The sequence below is a fragment of the Plodia interpunctella genome, chromosome 15 (assembly GCF_027563975.2).
Source record: "Plodia interpunctella isolate USDA-ARS_2022_Savannah chromosome 15, ilPloInte3.2, whole genome shotgun sequence".
Taxonomy (NCBI): domain Eukaryota; kingdom Metazoa; phylum Arthropoda; class Insecta; order Lepidoptera; family Pyralidae; genus Plodia; species Plodia interpunctella.
The window spans coordinates 5,751,983-5,764,656 of NC_071308.1; the positions used below are offsets into that span (position 1 = coordinate 5,751,983).

General features: G+C 35.9%; 2 protein-coding genes across 5 annotated transcripts in view; one reads left to right on the forward strand and one right to left on the reverse strand.

Annotated features, from left to right (window-relative positions):
- LOC128676059 (uncharacterized) overlaps positions 1-10,821 on the forward strand; it is a 46,340-nt gene extending 35,519 nt beyond the window's left edge. For 3 of the 4 annotated variants that reach the window (XM_053755994.2, XM_053755997.1, XM_053755996.2), the window contains 6 exons: positions 288-391; positions 2,830-3,027; positions 3,345-3,477; positions 4,116-4,276; positions 4,766-4,894; positions 5,775-10,821. In XM_053755994.2, coding sequence (XP_053611969.1) covers positions 288-391; positions 2,830-3,027; positions 3,345-3,477; positions 4,116-4,276; positions 4,766-4,894; positions 5,775-5,876 — 827 coding nt within the window. In that variant the 3' untranslated portion in view covers positions 5,877-10,821. The remainder of the gene's footprint in view (positions 1-287; positions 392-2,829; positions 3,028-3,344; positions 3,478-4,115; positions 4,277-4,765; positions 4,895-5,774) is intronic. The other variant, XM_053755995.2, reaches the window with a different exon arrangement.
- Positions 10,822-11,198: 377 nt separating this feature from the next.
- The window catches only part of LOC128676057 (uncharacterized protein), a 118,183-nt gene continuing 116,707 nt past the window's right edge, over positions 11,199-12,674 (reverse strand). Inside the window, exon 11 of the mRNA XM_053755991.1 lies at positions 11,199-12,673. Coding sequence (XP_053611966.1) covers positions 12,485-12,673 — 189 coding nt within the window. The 3' untranslated portion in view covers positions 11,199-12,484. The remainder of the gene's footprint in view (position 12,674) is intronic.

The window sequence follows — 12,674 nt, forward strand, 5'->3', positions numbered from 1 at the left end:
AATTATGTAAGTAGGTATTATGTATTTATGTAACATTGTAAAATCTGAAGGATTCATCCTATCATTATACATATAGACTTTACGAGTTGAATATTATTATAAACGGTATTCGCATACAAATTTATATAACCTGCGAAAAAATAACTTGATAATTGATTGCCTTTTTTCCGAGGGAGGCCAGATGACCAATAAATGTCTCATGGGCCTACACAATGCTACATAGGAGATCTAGGGACTTTCTAGGTTCTTATTAATATTAATTTTCATTCGATTGTTTTCTTCTCCAGATTATTCCTGCGCCCTGGTCGGGGACTTGCTCTTACAAGGTCACCTGTACATCACTAAGAACTACTTCGCCTTCTACTCCAACGTCTTCGGATATGTGACCAAGGTGAGCCAGATAACGCATAGACCACGCCGGCTGTGACGATTTTAAAATATTGTTTAACAATTGAATTTGTAATATGAATTTAAATCAAATATTTTTTACCAGTCCTGCATTACCGTTATAATAATGACTAAAATTTTACGGCGATTCTTTATTGAATTCACGCTCGCGAAGTCGCGAAATAAAGCTAGTTTAAATAATAGTGTTAGTCAGTTTATACATGTACATTCTCAGAGTAATATTACTCGAAAATAAATCGAGTGAAGTAAATTCAGTGTTCCATATTTTGCTTCAATTTTAATTGCAACTATATGCCACGTTGATAAAGGTCAATATGCAACGCATTATGGTTTTCGTCACGTTTTGCGTGGGTGATTCTTTTATGGCACAAAGTTGATATTCAATATTTTTCGGTGTCAAGTTCAAAGTATCAGTATCAATACTAGTCTAGGTGGTATAAGTAGTCTAGGTGGTTTTAGGACATTTAAGAAAATCTCAGGCTGTATGATAAGTTTTGCAAGGAAACTCAATTCTATTGCCTTGAATTTAAATGGAAAATCGTCGCCCCACTACTCACTCATCTTCAGTGTTAAGACTAGGCCAACCGAGCGGGTTGGCCCCGTCTAGCTTCATTTTGTGTCAATTTCTTTAAATTCATAGCGATAACTTCAAAATACCACAGGAGACATTTATGCATATGCTAATTACAAGACTCCGCCTATACATACAACTGGTACAATATCTGCTACTCGCGCGACGTGTGACGATTTAGTGTGGATACTGCATATCTTTTCCGCCGGATAAAAGATATGCAACACACATATAAATTTATACTCGAGTAATTGAGACACGAGTAAGATTCGAACCTGTGACCACCGAAATCACTGGTCCAACACCGATGTTGCTACAGTCACAGCACTGACGCCACGTGTTTAACACGTGACAAAATACAATCGAACATCGCATTAAAGTGCGATGTCCATCGGCCGTAATCTTCCTTGACCTAAATATTTGCTAGCTACATAGCCCGCGGTATTACGGCCATTGAACTAATTATTTCGCCTCGCCTTGACGGTTGACCGGAAAGCGTTTTGTTCATTTGCTAAGGCTTTTTGATGAGTTCCGTTGTCTGTCATAGTTGGTTGGTACTTATCGCCTATCTACGGAAAAAATATATCCGTATTTTTATATTAGGTCGTGTCCGCCCGCGTGCGATCTTTCACCGCGCGATTTATTTCTCGAAATTCTGTGACACATTGAATCTTACTAGAGTATTCGTATTAAATTCGCGAGGAATTACAGTTCGAATATAATTCGCGCGAGTAAATTCCGCGCGGTGAAATTTTGCAGTGCGGACAGGGCCATAGTTTTATATGTAAATGTTCGTGGTCCAAACATGTCGTGAAAAATATATATCGACAATACAGGGTTACTTGTAAATCCCCAGCAAGATCAGAAAGCTGACCTCATAAACAACAGTTTTGTTAATTCTAATATTATGAATGCAAAATTATCTCTTGAAAATATGGTCACATATTTTCATATTTTCACATAAAAAATATAATGCATGTAAGCATTATATTTTTTTACTTGAAAATATGGAAAAATCGTTAATCGGTTTTCGAAAAATTGATTACTTTTTTTTGTTAATATTGCTCGTTTAAAAGTATGGGATGAGTGTTGCAATTGCCTTTAGTGCCCAAATAATAACTGTTGATTGTATTCGGTTCCTACACACATGTAAGCGATGAGTGTCGCGCATTGGCCCTGAACCAATTGTCAGGAATGGAGGCAGGTCAGGTCTCAATCAGAATCAGAACACAGATCTCAACGCAAACTAGTCCAAAATAAGTGTTTTTTTCTATATGTATATCATAAATTTAAATATGCTCGGGTAAAAGTTATGTAATTATGGAATTTCCCATCGGAGTCCCAAAATGGAATTAAATTTATATTGCAATGGATTAAAAGACGGTAAAAAAAATATAACTTTCATTAGTTTTACTTCCCATCATAGTTTTAACAATTTTTTATATTGATGCTTTACAAGTTCCTGTTTATATGTAAACTAATTTCCTTAATGGCTTGACATTCAAAAGACTTCGCGTTTCTAGAACCATTACTTTTAGTATAACTGTGCGACACACCTTTTATTAAAATATGTGAAATCAATATGTATATTTAAAAGTCTATATGTTTTTCAAAATATATTTCTAGCAATACCTCATTTATCTTTACTTGTTAAAGCTTCTTCTCTTTCTGTAATTTTTCAAAAATGCTCGAAGCAAAATGTTATGTGACTATATACGGGGCTGAGCCAGGCGAGTGAGGAAGCGTTGTGATCACTTTTATTTTTTGCTGTTCGGTGTTGTGTCCGTTTCTGTTATGGGGTCGTGGTCCATTTATTAGACCGGTCTCAATTAAAAAATCTCTCGTTTCAGTTGCTGATCCCTACCACATCAGTCCTGCGGATAACGAAAGAGAAAGTTGCCCGGATAATCCCGAATGCGGTCGGCGTGTGTACCCGGGACGAGCGGCATGTGTTCGGGTCGCTGCTGTCCAGGGATTCCACCTATAAGCTGATGATGCATGTCTGGAAAGTGGCTAGAGGACCCGAGCTTGCGCAGCCTAAACCACAGGTGAGGAAAAAACAACCGAATTTACAATACAGGTACTTTTCGGTGAAGGTAAACATCATGAGGAAATCTGTACTCTGGTTGATTGTCAAATTATGTATGAAATGGAGAAGACAACCCATTCCCTTAATAGTGTCGGTTTGTTTCTTTCTACGCAATGACCACGACTATCAGCCATTAGGAATAGAACTATGATGAAGTCAAATTAAAAAACAATATTTCATTTAATATTGGTTACTTTCCAACTAGTCAAATCAGATCAAATATATATCTGTTTATCGTTACCCAGTAAGTCAATTGAATAAAGAATGTGTTTTCAGGACCTCCGCGTCTCGGAAGTGGAACTGGACGCGTCAGAGTACTCCCCCGAAGACGACAGCAGTTCAGGCGGCGCCGAGCGTGACGTCACCGCCGCGCCGGTCAAGAGGGAATCCGAAGCGCTCATTGCCGCCGGTGAGTCGACTGTTGGACATGGTTTGTTTGAAACAGCGACTGACAAAACGTTTTCTAATAACGTATGATTTATTTTTGGCGAAGTTCAGTTATTAGTTTTTTGAATAACGAATTGTGTTGTGATTTTTTATTCGTAACTAAATTTCAAATATAATTAATTAAAATATTAGCGACCAAAGAGAAGCAAGCAATAGAAAACTGACATTATGAACAACAAAGTTTCTCTTTCTCTCTTGTCTGAGTGTTTTCCCGGTTTCTTCATCAGCCCTTGAGCGTCGATGCCCATGGTGCGCTTTTTTAATTTTTTCCTCTCTACTTCACACACACATGAACAACATCGTTTGCTCTACGACTTTTGATAAAACAATAGGTAGGTAAAATATATTTTATGTTGTTACCGTTCTGTCCTTCATTTGTACCTCCATGTTTGCGCCTTCGTCATATCGCTACGTCACATCACTAGCCCGCTTCGCCACACCACATTGAATGTTTAACATTGGAGCGGATAAATATATCAATGTATCATCATGCCTGTTTTGCCTGTGGGCAGAGACCATGCAGAGACTAAGGAAAAATACCTTATTTGGCGTACGGAATCTCCTCGAAACTTTGCCTTAACCGATTATTATCAATTGCAGCAGGCGCGGCGGTGATCCAGCCGGCCCTGCTGACAGGCAGCTCCGGGCCGCGGCGCGCGCGGGCGCGCTGGCAGCTGCTGCTGCTCGCCGCCGCGCTGCTGCTGGCGTGCTCGGCCACGCTCATGCTGTTCCGTCTGTACAGAGTGCTCACGCAGCCGCAGGTATCTCATCGTCTACGGCGCTCATCCTTACAGATGCGGTGGTGTAATGGTGACGAAGCATGTGAACCGAAAGGTCCCAAGTTCTTAAATCCCAAAATCCGTGCCACAAGAGTTTATTCATCGATAATTTTAAAGGAAAACATCGTGAAGAAATCTGCGCTCTGGTTTGTTAGTAACTTGTATCAAAAAGCAATAAGAAACCACTCAATATTGCTAAGAAAGTCATTTTTTATGTTCATTCCACGTAATGACCGCGACCCTCAGCCAGAAATACGACTATGAGGAAGAATACCGGTGCGAATCGATGGTGAAATATAAGTAGCAAAGTGGCACTAGGTACAGACACAGATCTTATATCCGTATCTTGTATGTATTATTGTGGTCCCCGGTTCAAATCCTATGAACTTATAGTCGACTCTGCGCAAACATTTGATTTTCAACGTATAAATAGCGGTCGTCCCAAATTGTAACCATTTGTCCGAACACCAGGACGAGGTCAGCAAGTTGTCTGGCGAACAGCTGTACTCGGAGATGGTGCGCTGGCGCTCGACGCTGCACGGCCGCGCCGCTGCGGAGCTCCACGCCTTCCTCACCACCAACCTCCTGCTGCTCACCAAGGTTTGTGAATTTAATGTCACTTGTTGTCTTAACAAATACAAATCTAAGTAAACAAATAAATACACGCATTAAAACATTGTTCAAAATTTCAAACTTGGTCGTAAATATATATCTTCAATCTATCTATAAAAGTAAGAGATTTAGATTCTTCAACGTCAAAAAATTTTGAAACTAGCTTTTGCACGTGGCTTCGCCTGCGTTTTATTTTTATTGCGTCCGCTCATAACTTATGATTGTCAATATTCCGGGTTCTAAGCGATGAAATTTATACGTATTTGTAAGTTAGTCTAACTTACAAATCTGGTATCTATACAACTGTGAAAATCCAATTCCACTAGTAGTTTTTGCGTGATGTGTGAACAAAAATACAGATAGACAAACAAAAATAAAAAAAATATGTTTTGGCACTAGTCCCATAAAGAACTCCCATCAATATTTTTCTTTAATACCAGTAGTATGTCTGTACATACTACTGGTATTAAAGAAAAATATTGATGCTATGTCTGTACATAGCCCACTTACGATTTTGTTACATGTATAGATTAGACCTTCACAAACACTTTTTCACGTCAAATTTTAAATTATATAGTATTTATATACAGTATTATCATCATAAATGCTACAAATCACTGTCATTTCGGAACGACCACATTTGAGAAGAAATGCCGAAGAAACTAATTTAAACAGAGTCGGCGTACCATTACTGTTTTTTTACATATTTTTCAAAAACGAAAGTAATTTCCTAGTCTTAGCCTAGGCTAGGCTAAACTCTAGAGTTTAGACGGATTTCGATGAAATTTGGTACGCGGATAGAATATAACCTGGAATAACGCATAAACTTTTAAAAACTAGTTTTTGTATGTGAATTTGTGGTTTCCAGGTGCGACAATCCCTCGAGGCGTTGTCAGGGGTGATCCTGACCGACATGGCCCAGGGCGGGCCCATGGAGATGGAGGTCCCCAACGACACCGTGTTCAGTTAGCGACACTGACCCCCAACTAATTGAATCAAAGTTGTGCTGTGATGTCATGGACGATTCCTATGCTAATTTATTCGAAATTTGCCAGTCAAAATATTACTGAAAGGTTTTAGATGATAATACAAGTATGCCGTATTAAAGCGTGAGCCGAGGCCGAGCGCTATAATAAGTTTAAGTAATGTAATTCAAGCAAGCCGTTTTGTTGCGCGAGGTGAGCGCGAGCGCTACAATAATGCTGTGTAATGTTATACAAGCGTGCCGTATTATCGCGCGAGGCGAGGTCGAGTGCTAAAACAAGGCCGAGTAAATACACAAGTGTGACATACAACGTTTTTAAAAACACTTTAAAAAACACAACGTTTTTAGAAACGCTAGTGATGTAATCTAACGGCAGAGTGTGCTAAAATAACTTAGTTTATTTCACGCCCGTTTAAACAGAATTAAGTTTAAAGTAGTTACGCATATTAAGTTATGAGTATATATTTTTTCTGAAATAGGTACCAAAAAGGGGGCATTAAAACGAGAAAAGGCATTTTATAAAGATACAGTTACCAAAATAAATTGTGATGTGGCTGATGTATATTAAAGAAATTACCGCAATTTCAAAAAGCAAAATCGACACAAAAATTCTTAAGCAGGAATATCTCTATCTTCGCTTAAATAATTCTCTAATTCATGTCACAGACCGCTTTTTGATAATACATTTATTTACATTCAAAATTAAGTGATTTCATGATTTGGGGAATCTAAGTTGATTGTTTTTTTTTTGCATTTTAAATGAATCGAGTATGATTTTATGCGCTTTGTCGCTCAATATATGATTGTTAGCATTTAAACTGTTTCTTGTAAATATCAAATCATACGTGTTATATTTATTGGAAAAGAAACTGTATAGACGTCTGTTAAGGTATATGTTATTCGTTAGCCATTATCATTACGGCAATGGATGCTAGCATTTTAGCCAATTTAGCTTAAACCGCGCGGGAATTGAGTGAGACTGATGTCAGGGACATTATTAGTATTTTATTCTACGTATTTAATAGATTTAAACTATAAAACATATGATTCTTAATATCTGTCATCTAGAAAATGCTTAGTTGGATGGCATTTCGATCCGTTTTCAATTTGAAGTTGCGACTATAAGAAAGAAGCTTGGTGGTAGATTTTGCTGTCCCTTTCATTTGATGCCCTACCTCTCATTCTTGCGTGTTGAAAGGTAAAGTTATACATTGACAGCTAGGCTATACTTACTATATTTTATACGTGGAGTAAAAATTTAATAAATTGAAGAAAACTATGGCCAGTGGACGTTTGTTTCGAGTTAGGAACGTAATTAGTAATCGATTAATATCGATCTATTATGATAGCATAAATCGATACATACATAGAGATAAATGTCCAAAGAGTTTGTATTAATTTGATTAATGAATGTGATGTTATGTAAATAAATATATAGTTGGTTCCAAGTGTGTCTATGAGGCATGGTGTTGTAATGTGTCAAACACAGTTAGGGATTAGGATAAGGTTAAAGGACAGTCCATTTGAGTATAAATCAACGAAATTTACGCGCTTAAAGACACTGTTTTTTTTTTAAAAAGACTTGTAATAATGCATATGGAACTTAATTTCACGGTAATTTTATGCGTCTGAATTGCAGAGACTTTTTTGACTGTGATATTTTTATCATAGTGAAAAAAGTCTATGAAATTGTGTGATTCATTTATACGTTTCTTTCGTGGTAGCAATTATTTACTTGTGTCATTTAGTTGTGCGCTCAACTTGTGTGGAATTTAAAAAACAGAGTTAAAATTTGCTTCATCTAATCCACACTAATACTATAAATGCGAAAGTCTGTCGATTTGTTCCGCTTATAATGCTATTAATTGCAAGTCGTGCTCAGGACAGTATGATGTCTAAAAGCATCTTTTTATATTGTCTGTTATGTGCTATCAAAAATTGCCACCTATATTGTGAACAATTTTGATTTAGTGATTTATTTTTTAAGCTTATGTCCTCTTTTATTTGACTGTATAATAGTTAAAAATCAATAAAATAGTGCGCTTATTCTTCATGAGATGTATTCAATGTGTGTCTATATTTTGTAGCATAATTGCCAAGACAGAGTTTGCGGTTTGGGAAATCGACCGCATTTCAAGTTACACTCATTGATTTAATAGGGGCGAATTTGCAATGAATTATATAGGGTACGTTGATATGCTGTCGATTGTATATTTTGTCCTTGCATATTTCTGTAAAGATTCCGACTAAACAGCACACAAACGCGACCAAATTAAAGAGGCAGTGGTGCTAGTAATTAAGTTAAGAATAAACGATTCAACATTCCCCGATCGAACAACAACAAATCTCAATTGTTCCAGCTGTAATAACATTAGCATCGAATATCGACTTGTATTCGTTACAATGGTCTCGATGTGGCTCAGATTTCTATATTTTTATTTCTCCAGTTAATATTTTTCATCGGATTTTGTTGATTATGGTCAATGAATATTTTATCCCCAAATGATTTGAAATTTATTTATTCAAACTTTATTTACCAATATAAAGGGCGGACTTATGCTAAAAGCATTCTCTACCAACAACCTTTAGGAAAAACTGATTTACAAGTTTTATTTCTTCTCGATTGTAATGTTAGTAAAATTTAAATTGTGAACTTATTTATGACAATTTAATTATTCTAGTCTTCGGCAAAGCTCAAGAATTATATTTGAGGGTAGGTGAGGGAGTACTTAGTTGGATATTGATGGATAGAGTTGGCAGGCAACAGTCACGGAAGACTAATTTCATGTTGTAATGGCAGAGAAATTCCAAATGTATAATGTGTGTTTGGATTTATTAACACGAATGTATTAAGTATTTTTTTACTATTCATCTACTGTAGTATTGAGTTTCGTTGATTATTGTTTCTTCTTGTCAAAGCTTTAGTTGAAATAGTACAGGCTAGCTAGTGATTTGAATGTAAAAAATAGAATTGAATTAAATGTACAAGTTTATAAATTCTAGCAGTTTATTTACTTGTAACTATGGCTTTTTTGTATCTTCATATAATGTTCATAAAACTTAGTCAAATCTACGGTTTCACTCCCGCTTTAAATTCTGAATAACTAGGTTGACATAAATAATTAAAACTAGGCTGTCTTTGTCTTCTCCAGTGACAAAATGCCAGTAGGAACAAAATTCATAGCACGTACTAATGAAGTGAAAGAACGGATTATATAATAAATGGTCACACGGGTGGAAAATTGGACTTTTCTCGAGAGTGGAACCGTACACTACTTAATTTATTCTACATATAATTTCTGTTACTTTCATTTTAATTCATAACAATTGTTTATTGTTGAAGGCCTAATTGGTCTGTTACCACCAGTGCCAAAGTGTCACCACTTTACTCCAACAAGTTGGGCCCGCACTGCGTAACACCTCATTCATTTGTTACTAAGAATGTTTAATAATATTATAGAATTGTCCGGAAATAACTTGGACCCTGTGGTGATTGGATCCTTTAATTAACGCAGGGGCTATGGTAAAGGGTACAGACCTAATGCGTATGTAGCATGGATGCGTGTTTATCGTATACATTACGAAAAGTATGCGTGCGTACAATTCTTACGCACGTGCTGTTTACGAATTCAGTCTGAACCGACCATAATTCTGTGTTGTTAGTAATCTAATGCCAACATTAGAGTCATTATACCTTATTTATGTAATTAATATTGCCAAAGACCACTATACCATATTTATTCTTGTTAGAGAACAATCCATGATTTTCTTAATAAAAATCAATAAAGTATAGCTTAGCATAAGATACCAATCGTAGGTAAAATAGCCCGTTTGTACAATAGATAGTATAGGGAGGATCATGTGGTTATTATTATAATAATTATTATTTACTTTTATGACTGTACCGAAGTTTATATTATGTTATACGTTTTGCCGGTGACTGCACGTGGAACCAGTGAGAATATTATATTTTATTTATACATAGTTTTAGCCGCAATTAAATGGGCAAGTGGAAACTTATAGACATTGGTTATCATTCCTGTTATAAGTCGCTTAATGTTCGTTGTGTTTCAATCTGATTAGTGAATGGGTGTCATACTTAGAAAACTTACCAATTAGAGCGTGTTCCCATTGGTCAGTTGCGCTGCGACGTCCTCCGACATGTTTACGTCCGTCGACGGATCAATACAGAAGAACGTAGAAATTGTATGAAGTTGTTACATGACAGTGTCAAACAACAACGAATCACGACGGGGCTAAAACCTACTGCGTCGTCGCAACGGAGCACGAATGAGCAATGGGACGATTACTAATGAAATAGGCTTTATAATATTGAGATGATCCCAAGAAGATACAAAATTATATAATTACATGTTGTACAGCTGTCTTTTTTTTGTCGCACACTCTATAAAAAAAACTTAGTGGGGATGGTTTTCTAAGTATTTTTTGCCTCAAAGCATGTTTACCTAGCTACATATACCTCTGGGTCTTGATTCTCAAAGTTTTCATCATACAGCTCCTGCTTTCACAGAAAATCGTTATTAAAGTTCAATCACATGTATCGATTGAACTGTTCTAGAAAATTGATGAAATTGACTTGAAAGAATCGAGCCCATTATTATATGGTTTCTAAATTATAGTTTCCGCCACCATATGGGTTATTTTCGTAAACGAATAACTTTTTTTGATAAGTTTGCTGTTATGTCATTAACTAATTAGATGAATTGTAAATTGATAGGGGCTGATTAGGGCATCTTAATAATTTCTACCTGCTCAGTTTAGTGCAATGTACTGTGGTTGTAAAGTTTCGTATATACTTAGTTAATTTATTTCTACCGCGTAGGAATTGTTAACGTTCGGTTTACGGTTATTTTTTTGTATATTTGTTCAGAGTTGTTTGTACATAAATAGATAGATGAGTTATTCAAAACGAACAGTTTTTTTTTTCATCTTCCACTCTTTTTTCTTTACCTGAATCATACCACGATTAAATTAATAGGATTGTATAGCCCTTTTGATAGTTATCCCATTTTGTTTGTGCAACTCTTCAAGTCAATTATTATTTTCACGGCCTGTTTCACCACTTTCGGATAAAATATATTGTAATCTGACAGATAAACAGAACAAAATCAGAACTGCTAGATCTGTTATTGTTAGTTATAGGCCGAAATTATTTGCCAGTTTCTTTTATCTAATAATTGCCAAACATAATTTTTAATGATTACATGAATTTAATAATTACATATAAGCTTTCATACTTTATAAGTACTTAGCGGTGAAACAGGAACTTCAGGACACAAAAAACGGTTTGGTATCGTTAATATTTTTATTTCGAATAAATAACAATATTTGATTGAGCCATCTGAGTAAGAAATAATAAGAATATTGGTAAAATGAATTACTAATACAATTTAATACAGTATGTTCAACTGTCTGTAAAATGGTATGACACCTAAATGGATTTGTTATACAAGTCACACATGCTTTTTAACTTATTTCTGAAAATAATAATGAGATGAAAAAATTCTGGAATCGAGCGGAAATTGAACCACCCGCGCCCCTGTCTATCCGGGACAGTGCTCTTGGTATGATATCTTTCAGAATTAAACTTAGGTAGGTTACATAGGATAAGCATACAAAATTATTTCTAAATATTACCAAATACGAATTTTGAATTTCCACATACTTGCATCAGATTTACAATAAATGCAACTAATGCATTATAATTAAACGGTATTAATAAATTATAAATAAATATATTAGGCAAAGCACACAGATTGAGTTAGCCCCAAAGTAAGTTCGAGACTTGTGTTATGAAACATTAACTCAACAATATTATATTTTATAACAAATATATAGATAAACATCCAAGACCCGGGCCAATCAGAAAAGATCATTTTCCATCATGACCCGACCGGGGATCGAACCCGGGACCTCTCGGTTCAGTGGCAAGAACTTTACCACTGCGCCACTCATTGAGCACTAAGTACTAAAAGATCAAGAACCTAGCGTACACTATTAGGTACTAGGGATAACTTTTGGAAAAATACATTTTGTCATGAAATTATGTTCCAGTTATGTTCTAACATGACTGGTTAGAAAAAGATCGAAAGCAGACATGGATCGCGGCTACTGCGCACTTATCCAGATTAGTTTATATATTTAAAAATATATATGTATTTACTGAATTTGGCCACATTTACTTTTAAGTCGACATATAATGATACAAAGACAATACCTACAAATAGTAGGTAGGTACCATATTAAAATAATAGTCATTTTAAAATATGTTGCTAATTATGAAACACGTAATTTCACTGATAAAATATTAGTCCTTTATCAGAAGTATAAAGGTGCCAACGCACATTTGCAGCCACGTCTCATACAATAATAAAATTGCTGCGTGCGTACGCATTCAGTTTACTTAGGCATACAGATTATATTTAAATTTATATATAAATATCGAAAATTATCAGATAACAACCACAGAGTAAGAAAATATTTTGGTTTTTCGCGGCCCGAAACTACCCGGAATCTGTAAAAAACTAATTCATAATTCTCCACTTAACAATTCCACATCTCGTCACAGAATATTATTTCTTTCTAGACAACGTTCTCTGTTTCTCAGCATGCTCCACAAGCTTCTTGTCGGTGGCCAATCCCTTTCTCGCCCTTACGGCGTCCATGTAAGCCTTGGCTCTGTTCACCCCGTCCCACTTCTCCCCCCAATGGAGGTACTCCTCTTCAGTTCGCGGTCGCCAAAACGGATCTATGTCTATTACC